This window comes from Nelusetta ayraudi, unplaced genomic scaffold (genome assembly GCF_046127955.1).
Source record: "Nelusetta ayraudi isolate G7.1 ecotype Tasmania unplaced genomic scaffold, CSIRO-AGI_Nayr_v1 ptg000132l, whole genome shotgun sequence".
Classification (NCBI taxonomy): Eukaryota; Metazoa; Chordata; class Actinopteri; order Tetraodontiformes; family Monacanthidae; genus Nelusetta; species Nelusetta ayraudi.
In genome coordinates, this window is record NW_027466182.1 from 1,171,313 (window position 1) to 1,185,766 (window position 14,454).

General features: G+C 46.2%; 1 protein-coding gene across 1 annotated transcript; it reads right to left on the reverse strand.

The window, feature by feature from the left end:
- Window positions 1-268: 268 nt before the first annotated feature.
- On the reverse strand, window positions 269-14,453 carry ppp1r16a (protein phosphatase 1, regulatory subunit 16A). Its single transcript, XM_076051088.1, has 11 exons — window positions 14,419-14,453; window positions 12,546-12,699; window positions 5,874-6,824; window positions 4,167-4,237; window positions 3,048-3,193; window positions 2,536-2,639; window positions 2,093-2,430; window positions 1,700-1,775; window positions 1,479-1,608; window positions 1,129-1,291; window positions 269-1,051 (listed from the first exon to the last, which is right to left on the reverse strand). The coding sequence occupies exons 3-11, from the start codon at window positions 6,118-6,120 to the stop codon at window positions 527-529; spliced, it is 1,800 nt and encodes a 599-aa protein (XP_075907203.1). The 5' UTR covers window positions 6,121-6,824; window positions 12,546-12,699; window positions 14,419-14,453; the 3' UTR covers window positions 269-526.
- Window position 14,454: the final 1 nt, after the last annotated feature.

The following is a 14,454-nucleotide window of genomic DNA, read 5'->3' on the forward strand; positions in this document are numbered from 1 at the left end:
GAGCTGTGCACATGGTGCTCAACGACCTATCCAACGATCCCAGCTCCACCATGAGAGACAACGCGGAGCAGTCAGAGACGGACGGAAAACGCCATCGGGTGAGGCTGGTTTTATAAGTGGACATCGTCGTCTTGAACCCTCCCTGCGTGGCGTGGCGTGTTGTTGTTGTAGAGTCGTTTTAAAGTCGTCTCATCAATCAACCAACCCATCAACTTTTATTTGTACAGTGCTAAATCACATCCAAAAATGTCTCAAAGCGCTTTGTACAATCGCAGAAAAAGAGATACAAAAAATGTAGAGAGAGATAGAAGTAGCCAGAGTGTGCTGCAGTGCTTTTAATGTGAAATCATGCACACCTCATTACTCTGTCAGGAAACTGAACCTCAGCCAGCTTTATTTTAATAATTTAATTTTGAGGTCAGACTAATAAAATATCCAATATATTAAAGTAAATCCGTGGTCTGTAGCGCTTAAACCCTCATTGGCACATGGCAGCCAGTGTGTGCTCGTCAGTGTGTTTGAGTCTTTACATAAGTCCACAGCAGGGCTCCTTCGTGTTGGACTGTTCCTCCTCGGGGGCTCGGAGTTTCAGCAGCGGAGGGTCCCCGCTGGTAGCAGTGAAGTACACCTGGTTCAGGGAGGACTGCTCATCTGTCATGGGGGTGGAATGAATTTGGGGCTGAGTCTGAACGGGTGTGGCGTCGCCGGCTGCAACTGGAGGCTCTTCCTCGACAGGCGACGGCAGGGGTGCTGGGTACTTGTTGAGCTTGGCTGCCGCCCGCTGCCGCTTGAGGTCGGCCAAGGTGTGACGCGACTTCTCCAGCGTCATGCTATCCGCCCCATCGGCCTCACCCGAGGCTTGCCCTGACCCCGACGCAGGACCCAGCTGGTAGGAGGCACTCCGGTCCATGCGGCCTCCACCGCTCCACTGTTCTCCGGGCACAGAGGAGGAAAGGGGGACGCAGGTGCCTCCGTTGCCGAGGTTAGACAAACTTCTCTTGTCCGCAGCCTCTGGGTCCCCTGCGGCCGATGGTGCTCCTCCACCAGCGCCCTAGAAGAACGAGAAAAGTCATTCAACAGCATCAAATAATTCATTTGTAGACACCTGGGAGAACTCAGCTTTCCGACCGTGGATGTTTGCCGGTTCAGTTCGTCATCCGTTTGTCGGTCCTCATCGTCGTCCTGCGGCTCTGGCTGTCGGCCGCGCTCCTGCCACACCATGGCCTCCTTGTGGTGCTCCCGCCGGTACAGGCTGGAGCGCTCGTTGACGCTGACTCGTCGCACTACCTTCCTGTTAAAATGAGATGGCAACAATGAGTGCACAATCGGTCACATTGCACCGTCAACATTACTTAACGGTGAACTGATGTGCTCCTGACACGTTTTCATTGTGAAATTTAGGTTCTCAGGAAAATTCACTACTTGTCAATCAGCTAACAATTAATGAATTAATTGGCGATTTGCGTCCATCCTCTTACCCTCTGCTGCCTGTGCTCGAAGCTCGTCTCTGCAGCGTCCCCTTCTGCCGATCCTGGCTCTTCATGATCGCATCATGTTTGTGCTTCAGGTCCGTCAGTTTGGCTCTGATCTCTTCATCCATGCACACATCTGAAATGTACAAAAACAACAGAAATATGACATAAGTTTACAACAAAATGTACAATTTTTTTTTCCCAAGCCAAAAGCCTTCAATTCTCACCAAGAGGCGTCTCCTCCAGGACAGATCTGCTGTTTAAATTGGCTCCATGGGCCACCAACAGTTCCACCATTTGGATCTAGGAAAACATAGCAAAACATAGCAAAACAGTGACAATGGCCTGCAAGTCGATTTTGCAAAGTATTAAAAACTACAATTTTTCAATGAAAGAAACCGCTGTTCTAAATGTGCAGGAGACCCTCACCACTCTGCACCCAGGCAGCAAATGAATACCTGAACCCGCCCTTCCTTACAGAGTGGGATGTAAATGTTTACTCATCGTTACATTAAAATAAATCACTACATTTGACTCACACAGCCTCAGTCACTCACTCACCCCTGGACTAGAATAACCCTGGGAAAGGTTCCGTCTTTCTTCCAATATGCAATGCTCACCTGTCCCCAGCAGGAGGCAGCATGGAGTGGCGTCCATCCATCCGAGTCCTTGACCTCGACCCGAGCCCGATGCTCCAGCAGCAGTTCCCCCACAGACAGGTAGCCATTAGCAGATGCTATGTGGAGCTGCAATACATGCCGAACATTAGTCCTCAAGGTGAAAACGAATCCTTTTTTTTTCTTTTCAGAAGCCTCTTTGGCTCCATGCCTCACCAGTGCTGCTCCATTATCATCCTGGGCATTCAAGTCGGCTCCACTCAGCACCATAGCCCGGATGTCCGCCAGCATCGCGGCCTCTTTCGCCCCACGACATTCATCTATTTGTTCCTGTGTGATCCCTGCGTACACAAAAACAGGGAGAGAAGCAACAATCACTGCGTTTCCTTCCCGTCCCCCCCGCCCCACCACCCAATCTGTGTCTGATGTGATTTTTGCATACGAACCTTGTTCAGCCATGACCATCTCCACCAGCTCGAGGGTGGCGTCGTCCTCACATATGTCATAGGGCATGTTGCCATCCGCGTTGACGGCCAGCAGATTAGCTCCACTGGCAGGCAGGCACGCAAGAGAAAGACATTACATTGTCATTCAGGTGACACACCAACATGCAGTAACTCATTTAATATTAATGCAATTTTCAAATTACTCAATAAACTCTTGTTTTTGGCTCGGAAATGTGTATCATTTAATTACATCAGTGAGAAAGCGGCCACTGTATCTCAGTGGCACAAAGAAATTCTTCCTATGTATCAGCTTTCTTCTCTCCTTGCTCAGACCACTATTGAATGATGTATACAGTTCTGAAAATAAAAATAAAGCACGATTTATCCATTCAGTTGCAAAGTAAAGGAAAGAGCCAAGCTATCTACCAACAGCCTGAGTTTAAGGTTACACGGCAGCTCAACAGGAGTGCGGGAAAATGCATTCGTGTGTATGCGACTTGCCAGTCACTTACGCCTGGATCAGGAGCTGCACCAATCCGGTGTGCCCACAGGTGGCAGCAGCGTGCAGCGGTGTCCACAGCTCACTGTCGCAGGCGTTGACGCTGGCGCCGGCATCCAGCAGGCACTGCACCATCTCCACAAAGTCATCGATGCAGCACTAAGAGAGTCGGCACAGAAACGGGAGCATAGTGAGAGCTGCGTTGTTGTTGCTTTCTAAGCAAGAGTACACAGGCAAACTACCGCACAGATGACATCTGCATGCAGGGGCCCAGCCCTCTTGGGTAAACACACAAAGTTTTCCAAGAGGGAGGGTGGTGTTTCATAAAGGCTCCTCTGTGCTCACAAGTAACCCTCTTTTATTTATAGCAATGTGTTTAGGCATGAACTCGCAGAGATAGATGAACAGCGCAAAAAGCCAAATCTGCACCGCAGCTCCAGTGGCCGTTATAAAGTGGAGGCTTTCTACTGGGATTACAATGTTTCCTGATAATCTGAAAAGGAATGCATGACCTGACCTCACTCCTCGTAACGCTGGCCCTTAAACTGGAAGGTCAGTGTGTTCCAGTAAAACTCACTCTAGATAAGTTGCACTTGAGATAAAAAAAAAAAAAAAAAGGGGGGGGGGGGTAAACTATCCCTGGCTCAAGACTGAAAATGACAAACACAAAAAAAAAGTTCAACACCGCGATTAACTGCCGCAACCCACACTTCCCTGATGGCTCACCTATCCCCCTCATTCCGGACCAACTCTCGCCCTGGTACCCCCACTCACAGCACTGCCAACCCCAACAATCCCCCCCCCCCGCCTTGACTTGAACAGTGACTTGAACATCCACATCGACCAGCCCTATGCCCCACTGACCTCCGACCTCCTCTCTCCTCGACTGCTTCCAGCTCACTCAACACATCGACTTCCCCACCCATACCAAAGGCCACACCCTTGACATCATCTGCTCCGCCTCCCTGACCATCTCTGCATCCTCTTCTCTCATCCCAGCACCTCCAAAAAAAACGTACCATTTCCTAGCGCAACATCAAAGCAGTCGACCCACTCACACTCTCCGAACTCACACCCTCTGCCTTCCCCCTCAACTCCGCCCCCTCCAACCCTGCTGACCACGCCCGTTTACCTGATGCAAAGCCGTCAGTCCGTCCTCGTTGACCAGATCGGGGCTGACGCCGCTGTTGAGGAGTTCCCTTGCTGGAAGAAGCAAAACAGGATCCTTTACACATTGACAGCATTAAAATCTGAAGAGCACGTGCTTTAACTTGGCAAGATGAGCAATTAAACACAGCCTTTAAAAAAAACAAACAACCAACAAATATCACAATAAAAAGTCCTCACCACTAGGTGACAGTATGATGATGATAACGTTCAAAAAGCAGAAGAGACTTTCCCACAAGTATTTGAGCTTGTGTAAAATGTTCAGGGTGATCTTTTTTCTGCTAGTGCATAGACTTTATTGTCCCCAAAATGATGTGACGTTTTGAAAGTAGACTGCATTAATCACCAACCCAGCACTCCGAAGTTTTCGTTTCGGGACTGAGCCCCCGGCGACAGACCAGCTCTGAAGCAGAGCAGGTCATCGCAAGGCGAAGAGCCGATTGTTCTTCTTTCTTTTTTCGTATTGTTATTCTTCCACCGCCGTTTTCCGCCCCAAATTTGACCCCCTGAACATGCGCAAAAAGTCACCAAATTTTGCACACAGGTCAGAACCCACATGAATTTTCATCTATTGAAGAAACTGTACAAATCTGCTCAATAGCGCCCCTTACATAGACAAAAACAAAAATGGCCATAGCGCCCTCTAGGAAAGTCAGACACATGGGACAAAGACCCATGTGTTCCTTGGATAGAGACCTACATGTCACACGCTCTGACCTATGACCCCGGACAGACCGGAAGTGAGCTATTTTAACTTGTTTGAAACTAGGTCAAAATACAAGGCTCAGAAACCGTAAGTGCGACTGACTTGAAATCGGAGTATGACGTAGACCAGACATTCATGACCTACAGTTATCAAGGAAACTTTTCACATTCCAACCGTTCTCATTTTACAGCCTTGTAAATTCGCAGTACACTCAAAATCGACCACTAGGCAACTTTGAGTCCCTTTTTCACCCCCTTCCCATAGTCCAAAAAACACTCCAAATTTTGCATGCAGGTCAGGCCTGCCCAAAACTAAAACCTGTCACGTGTTTACGTAATATTTTCCGCATTATAACTTGAAATTCATGTTATTTCGTGATCATTTTCACGTAAAAAGTTATGAAACTATCACATTTTTACGTGATAATTTTCACATTATAACGTCATACTGAGCGGACATTCTAAAACGCTTCATGTAAAAAGCTTAACTTAGCTTAATGTCCGAAAATAGCGATCAACTATCACCAAATTTCAGATTTCTGGAACCCCAAAAATCCTTTGTATGACTGTCCTATTGTGGGTTCCATTTCAATCAACTCGAGTTGATGCACTTCTGTAGTATGCACATTATAACATTAAAATGATCATGAAATAATGTGACACTGTCATGTAATGATATGAAAATTATCACGAAATAACGTGAAAATAATGACGTAAAAACGTGATATTTTCACATTATAACGTGATACTAAGTACTGCTTTTTTTCCTAGGATGGCAGCAATGCACTTCCGTAGATTGGTCCTCATTTCTTGTGTGAATCAATTCAAAATAAAGAGATAAATACAGGTTAAAAAAAACCAAAAAACTTTTTTCCTGTGATTGAGGCCAATGTCTTTGGAGAGTTTAAGTTTAAGTAAATTCTCTAAGACTTCCTCCTCTCTTGCAGGTGTGCGTGACTCTACTTGCCTTCATCCAGGTCGTTGCGTGTGGCAGCATCCAGCAGGGTGACCGTGTCGGGGAACTTGATTTTGGCCGTTCGCGCCTTTTTCTTGTCCGCCTTGGCCCTCGAGCCCCGAGCCGAGTCCTTCTCCATCTGTGCCCACGACTTCAGCTGCTGCGCGCGCCGCTTCTGGGCGTGCTTGAGCCGCTCGGTGGCGCTCAGCCGCCCGATGGTGGCCATCTCAGCCAGCAGTTCGCTGTGGTCTGCTGCCATGCCAGCAAAACACAGGGAACGAAGGCTGTGGCTATCGTATCCAGTAATAGTCTTTTAGTCCATGAAGGAAATTACATACGAAACATGTGACAGAAACTTGTCCCATACGACTCCCCTGAGCTCTGAGGATACTGTCCAAAAGCCAAACAGGCCAATATTAAGGCTTTGGGAGGAGAATTTGCTGATTATCTGCACAAATATACTGTTAGTAAATTACAGTTTGGCAACACCAAACAACTCATGTAGGCATCGCCATGGCTTTTAGATGGCTGTAGAAAAAAGAAAATGCAATGTCTCTTTCACATCTCCAGGCCAGTAAGTGGTTACCAGGCCATGGAAGTTGTTTTTTTTAGCAAGGCATCATCGTTCTAGCTGAGGACAGAGAGCAACTGTCAGTCCTTCCATCCATATCTGGCCCACCGAATCCACTTTTAGGAGTCGGAAGAAAATCCAGGCAACCCCCCTGACTCCATCTCTCCGAGGTTGTGATGACTGTGTGCACGATTTAGATCCAAAGGAGCAGGGACTGGTGAGATTCTAGTTGATTCAGATTCAGTTGGCCACTGATGGAGAGGAAGGCCACTCAAACATCATCTGGTCACGGTCATTTGCGCGGCTTATTTTGCCAGATATCTTTCCCAAGACAGCCAGGCGGGGGGGTCTCAGTGTCTCCTTCCTCAACGCCATGGTCCCGGGGACTGGAGCTGAGGGTGTGGAGAGGGGGGGGGGGGGGGGGGGGGGGGGAGAAAGAAACCGTGAGTGCCATGTTACAGCAAAAAGTGCACACGCCGATCTCCTCATCCTGTTATCTTTAACCCCGCCGCTCCCTCCTTCTCCCGTTCTCCCTGCGGTCCCGCCCCGCTCCCGGAGGACACCTGAGACCATGGGAGAATTTTCATGAATGATTGACAGCCCACGCTGCCTCGCACACGCAACGCCGGCCGAGGCCGACGACCGAGAGAGGAGTTGCGTGGGCAAAGTGACTGAAAACGGACGGCATGCGGCGCGTTTCAAAGCGCCGCGGCGAGACGCGTGCGCGTTAACCGACGATGAATTCCCAGGCGAGCGAGCGGTGTGGCTCGCACAAACTCGGCCGGCTCTTTCCAGGCGCCTCATCTATTATTTAGCCACGGGTCTGCGAGCGCACAGGGCCAGGTCAACTGGAGGCACTGAGCAACAAACACTGGGAGAGGGACTGACGGAGCAGTCGCCCGGGGGCCAGTCGCGTCGTTTATTGCCTCTTTCTCTTTCTCACAACGTGCACCCGCTCGGCCACGGTCACACGCAACAATGTAAGGATTTCCTCGCACTGAGGTCAGGGCTTAAGACTCCACTGCTGTAAACTGGCAGGCCCACTGCATGAACTCCATCATCCAAACAACACACACACACACACAAACAAAGAGATGAATAAGGAATGTCAAGATATGGTACACAAAGCAGCTTCCACCAACCTCTAAATATGTCCAGAGTCCAAATATAAATGAGATGCCAACGTCAATCCATCCATCTAACCATCCATCCATCCATCCATCCATTCATCCATTTCCTATCGGGCCAACTTCCTGCCAGTCCTAGCAACCTGAAATAGCTTTGTCCTACAACTAAAATAGGGAATGGTTTTACGGCATTTTAAGGGGCTTAATTGGTCGGAGGGATTGAGGAAAATCCCCTCCGGAGAATTAACTGTGTAAAATACCCTGTTCCCCCCCACCCCCCGTGTAAAAATTCTGAAAGGTCAGCGAAAAATAATTCAATCGTGAACATAGCTACTGTTAAAAAGACATGCGTTAACGTGTTTTGTCGCAGCATCTACCGGAGGGATAATCATGTGAAGCTGCTCCACCGGAGTACGCAGTGGAAAAGAAAGATGTTACTGGGACGTTCATTCGGAACCATTCAAGGTAGGCTGCGTAGTTTTAGTACCAGTTACAAACGTGAGTCACAAGAATGACCATGAAGAGGGTGAATGCATTTCTACCCTCATTTGACGGAAAGAACAGCAACCTAATCAGGAGGCTATATATCATTCTACAGGGCCATGGATTGTTCGAAGCGCTCTTGTTGGACGCTGACCGTTTTGGTTGGAGATGTGTCACAAAACCAACAAAACTCGAACGAGGCGATCACCTTCACGGCATCTAAGCTATGGCGATGACATCGGTCAATCGTGGGGCATTTTCTCCTCATCAGGTGGCAGCTGAAAACAGAAAGTGCACACAACCGGTCCACACACAGACTGGAGGTGAGAAAATTTATCACTTCCTGATTCACTGCCCGTCTACTCAGAACAACCAACAAGACAAAAATTGAAAAGGAAGGCAATGTATGAATGTCTTGGGTTGTTGCAGTGTCTTAAACGCCAATGATCCAAGAAGTTCAAAATAATGAAGTAAAGCGAATGCTTGAAACATAAATATATATTTTTACTGCATGACAGTATATAGAAACCGATGCATGCCATGTTGGAATTTTGGGGGGGGGGGGGGAGACTCGCATCATGAATAAACACGTCTGACTGTGTTTGTCCAAGGAAAGATGGCGTTGCAAGGTTTAGCTGAACAACCTGCAGAGGATTAGGTCCGCAGTCACTACTGGTGTTTATAGGGATCCTAAAGAGTAACCTAGTGTGTGTGCCAGTCTGGCCGCCTTCCTCTCACAGTTCTGTCAGTGTAAACCAATACTTAAGTCCAGTCACTGCACACACACGCATAAAAAAAGAAAAAAAAAAAGAAGAAAAAAGTGCCACGTGTACTCCATTTAAATTTGACTCTCTTAACTACAGCCTCTCCATCCGGATGAGAAAGAGAGCCGGAGCACTGGAAGCTACTGTGAAAATACTGAGAAACGGAAAAGGACATTGCCTCAGCATTAAGACCGGACTTAACTTGGATTATTATTATTTGTAGAATGCAGGCGAGATTAAGACCATTGACACGTGGTCCTGGCATCCTGCACCTGGTTGTTGTTTTAACACTTTGACAGATTTTAACAGGCAGTCTTTCAAGAATGTATTTCTAAAGGAGAATGCAAAAAAAAAAGAAAGAAGAAGTTGTTTTTGTTGAGAAGCCTGCCAGCACCGTTGACTCATCATTAACAGCGACCCCATTTGGGAAGTTCAGAAATATCAGGCTGATGGTTCCAAAAGCGGACTTCCTTTTACAATCAGCTGCAGCCTTCGCACTTAAATACACGCAGGTCACAAAAATGAAGCGTGATAAAGCCTGAGGCGTTTCTTCAGCCTGGGTAATTCACTGCAAACACCGCATGTGGTTTCTTCTCACGCAAACTAAAAAAAAACACCAAACGGGCGGATGACACAGACCCAAAGACAACTCACGGAACAAAGTCGCTGCGGCTGAGGTTCAATTCCAAGAACTGCGGCAAAAACAAACAAACAGAAATAATAAGGGATGACAATGTTCATATCCAAGCTTATTCATCCGTCTTGAGAGCAAGCAGTCACCTTGAAGTGCAATGCAGCGGTCTCAGCGTTTGGAGTCAAACTAAAGAAGCTCAGGGTAAAAAAATAACCCAACAACAACGCAAAATGTTTTTTTTTTTCCGTTGATGGCAAAACTGTGCAAGAGCCTTGTGATGCTCTGAGTCAGGCAGAACACACTGACAGGCTTGCAAAGGGAGAGGTGAGATCATCCATGTTTCAACCGCGTACAACACATGCACACTGTCATGTTCATAAAGAGTGCAAGGAAAAATAAGAGTCTGAGCCCATCAAGTCGACGGTCAAAATTCCAGCAAGTGACCCGACAGGAAGGGCCGTCTGCAGCTCAACCAGGAACACAAACCTTCATTCAACAGCCGCCACTAATAGACCACTATGAACACACACACACACACACACACACACACACACACACACACACACACACACACACACACACACACACACACACACACACACACACACACACACACACACACACACACACACACACCAGGTAGGCGGTAGCTAAACTTCTGAATGCAGAAACTCAAGGCAGCAGCAAAAAAAAAAAAAAAAAACTACCGGGTGGGGAGTCTACACACCCACAAAATAAATCAATGGGACTCTGTGAAGTTGCCATCATAAAATGATACTGGCCCGCCGATGTACACAACAACAAGCCCCACGTGTGCCATTTGGATGTGACCTGCGGTACCTTCCGGTCCATTGAAACCAACAATGATGAGTCAGTGCACGTGGGGCGATTCGAGAACAACCCCCTGCCAACCGCTGCCGGACCAAAGTCAACTCAACGCTCACTGCGGCCTCGCGGTTTTGTAGGGCTGGAAAAGAAAAGAAGCGACGGAGGCGGCGTCTATATTTAAGATGAACGACAAAGACGCCTTTTTGGCGAGGGTTACAAAGTCACGTATTACTCAGCCTCTGCTGGGCCTACGCAAGGCTTGACCTGACAAAGAATGAAGGGAGCCGCGGAGGATCTGTTTGACTTACATTAAGTCCCGTCATGTGTAAAGGTTTGGCCGGCTCCATATAATCGCTAAGCAATGGCAAACAGAGGCCAGAGAAGGGGGCAGCATGGGGGCTGGGGTGTGGGGAGAGGGATCAATGCAGAATTACATTGAAATTAAATCTAAAGCAGGAGAGTCAAAAAGATTAAGAAATTGCTGATTGAATAATGAATGACCAGAGGACGGATGGTGTGTGGAGAAGGGGAAGAGAGAGCAAGGGGGGGGCGAGTAGGAGGAAGGATGGGGAGGAGACCGCCAGACCGGCCCACTTGTAAATCTGACTATCCAGACTGGCATGAAAACAGGAAGGAGTGTCACATTATAGAAAGGAACAAAACACACAGGGGGGGAAAAAAAAGCACAGGCTGCATGCGTCAAGGCTACAGAGGATGGGATATTTGTCACGGCCACCTGCACAATGTCTCACATTCTGACACGCACGTAGAAACGTCTCCGAAAGATCCGAGGAGGAGTTGAAGCACCAGAGACGGAATGTAGTCGATGTTTTTTTTTTTTTTTTTTAAACTTGACCGTTTGACAATTGTTTATTTTGCGTATCTTGCTCAAACAGTCTTACCGTTAAAATTTTTTTTAAAAAAATCCACATCTAAAAGCTAAACAATTTTCTGATTATTTGTACAAGTTTCAGAGGTGTTTCCTCGTGCCAGGCTCGAACTCAAGCGGGTTAGCGGGGATAAACTGCCGCAGGTATGCCTGAGGATTCACATTGGATCTGAAATATCAACCTTCCTCCTTCAAAAGAGAGGTTAGAGTCCACTTAGCTGCAAGGTCCGAGCCAAATATACACCTTTTTATGACTTCTTGCTAAACCGACACACCAGCCAACCATTTCACGCTTGGTTTTCTCAGTAGGTCCACAAGCCCAGTCTATACTATGCCGACTGCAAATATTTGACTATATGCACCTAGAGAATGCTTGCGGTGTGGAGTACTCTGACCCCACCAGGTGACACTTAAATGCTGTTTACACTGCTGCAAGTGGCTTACCAACAATGTAAAATTGGTAGGCGAATGGTACTACTATTGAGAATTTTTTTTTTTAAATGACAATGTCAAAGTGGCAGAGTTCAAAGTCACTAAACTAAGTCACCAATGAAAAAATAATAATAATGATGATGTGGAGACTATTGATTTGACTTTATTTGACTGGAAAATAAAATTGCTGTTGCATTTGACTGCATGTTCAACATTAAAGAAGCATTGGCAACAATTTTAATTCAGCAAATAAGTTTTCACACACCGTCTAATAGATAAACAAGTAAATACAAATCGTAAACAAGAACGTAGTAACACTTAAGATCTGATCTACTCAGTGTTCTGCTATCGCAGAAGAGCCACTTTGATCATTTTTAATTGCTAGGTAACTAGCCTGAAATCCGCATGCCCGAGATTATCTCGCTCCTCGGGTTCAAATTGCATTCGGCCAAAGGTAAAAGAGCATTTTTGGTCACAGCACTAAACCAGGAGCTCTTTTCTCTTGTGCCAGCATACTGTGCGGGATTAGGTGAAAGCAGCGGATTAGCTAACCTTCCTAGCGGTCCGCAGACAAGGCTCAACAGGTGGCTAGTCTGACAGACAACGTAAGCACTTCATTTAAGCTGCCTGGCTTCCATTCACCGCTCCCAACCAGGGATAACGTTGATACTATCGACTCTGAAAACCAACGTGGGACGTTCAAACATTGCTGAAAACGAACGCACACAGCCAGAGAAAGTTGGCGTCGCTGCAACGCCAGCGTCACCTTAGCCTCAGGTTAGCTTACCTCTGAGCTAACGTCGCAAAGCGGCGTCCCGGTGTTTTGTTTATTGAACGCCGGTACGTCCGCGTTAATGACGACTCGGCACACCTGATACAAAGCGAGTTCGGCAGAGAAAGGTCCAAACTGTGTGCGCAAAGTGAAGGGTGAGCGAGAGAGTGCGGTCACATCTTACCTGTGGACTGTCACTCCTGTGCAGGTCTGAGGCTGTGAAACATCAGATGCTGCTGCCCCCGGGCTGCGGCTTCCACTCCGGCCAAACCCTCCGGGAAAATGCTTCACCTTAACGACCAGTGCTGCCCCCTTTTGCTCATGTGGGCAACACGCCACTAGAGGGCGACAAATCCCACATTGAGGCCAAATAAACTCAAACTCTACAAATTATTTTTCTAGCGCTTTTCAATAAACTCAGACACTTTACGTAAATATAAAAATCTTTAAACAACAACAACAACAAAAAAAACACAGGACAATTACATGACTTGGCATATAACAGCACATAACACGACACATGACACAATTCACTTCTCTCACAGTTCACTAATTATTTTTTTAATTAAAGTCAGCTTGGCCCTCCCTGTATAAGCAAAATATCTTAAATGTTTTCACACAGTTTTTAAAGTGTTTCGGGGCAAAACAGAACATTTTGGAATGTTTATTGTATTTATTTATTGACCTTTATATATACGGGTTTAAAAACCTCATGGAGACTTAAGGGAGAGCTATTATATTCCAATTAGACTGCAGGTATGCATTCTCAGTTTCTGTGGCTTGTCATGCAAAAGCTTTCACTTTAGAAGTGAGACAAAGTGACAAAGAAGGGACATTTAGATAGATTTATGATTACATTACATTGCGACTGCACACAAGGATAGCTTTTCTAAACAAGGTGTGGGAGTCTGTGTTTAAAAAAGCATTAGAGGCCTTGTTTAATAGGATAAATGCAGAGGGTGTGCTTGTGTTCACAAACGTGTTTGGACAGCTATAAAACAAGGGTTGTGTCAGACTCGATAGTCTAGAATCTTTTGTTTTGACAGTGTACCCAAAAGCAACCACTGTGCCACGCAACCATCTTGTTATTATCAATTGAATCAATTCAGGTTGTCATTTTTTTCTAATCTTTGATTTGTTAAACCTTTAAATATCTAAACTGTAAACTGTGAAAATGAGGACTCAACTTTACTTTTAGGGTTACTGACTCTCCACCGCATAAAGATGTCTGTGCTCGGTTTTGTCTTTCACACACTTTTTCTTTCTCAGTCACAAAACTTTGTTCCTTATCGACCCTTCACTTTTTTTTCCAAGCACTACAGATCAGCTTAGAGAGGATTTGTCCGGGCACAATCGCTTCAACGCGAACAGCCGTGTCGTGGATGCTATTCTATTCACACGGTTTCCTATTCTTCTCATGCATGCTCACTAATCCAGGGCGAAACCCTATTAACTGCCTCTCCAGCAGACAGGAAGACATAAACAGTTGATTTAAATAAGGCTGTACTCAACACAAACATGCAAAGGCATGTAGATAGGGTGACAATAATAAAAATTAAAAAAATTAAGATGAGGGAGAATTTTGTCTCTACATATTGAGCGTTACCCTCAACCACAACGCCAATTCCAAAATTGCACTTTTAAAGCAGTAGTATTGACAAATACTAAATAACTATCATGTTCAGTTGCCATACAGAGAATACCCTTAAAGTATTTGTTGGCTTACTTACTGAATAGGCTTTTCCAGGGTCTTTATCCCACTCGTCACTAGAATTTGGAATAAAACCACTAGAGGGCTTTTAGGGCCTTTAGGGACATGCAATTAGTGCGTAAACCAGAGAAGAAATAGCTCGTGCAAATTGCACCATTTCATTGAGTTTGATCAAACACAGGGATGATTCCACGTGACTTGAAACATTCATTTGGTAAGTTCCTTCCATACAAGGTATTGCGTCGAAAAATAGCACCGCTTCTGTGCTAAACAGTCTCAATCATAACTAAGTAACTGTGTCTGTGAGCACCTCATGAACAAGCTAATTATCTAAATCGAAACTTACAGTTATATTTCGTGGGTCTGTTCCCAGTGCATGTGA

Excerpts from the sequence above, each read along its gene's own strand:
- ppp1r16a (XM_076051088.1), bottom strand. The coding sequence starts at position 6,120 with ATGGCAGCAGACCACAGCGAACTGCTGGCTGAGATGGCCACCATCGGG. Across the intron at positions 4,238-5,873 it reads ACGCAACGACCTGGATGAAG|CAAGGGAACTCCTCAACAGC; the intron begins GCAAGTAGAGTC and ends TGCTTCTTCCAG. Across the intron at positions 2,431-2,535 it reads GATGGTCATGGCTGAACAAG|GGATCACACAGGAACAAATA; the intron begins GTTCGTATGCAA and ends TTGTGTACGCAG.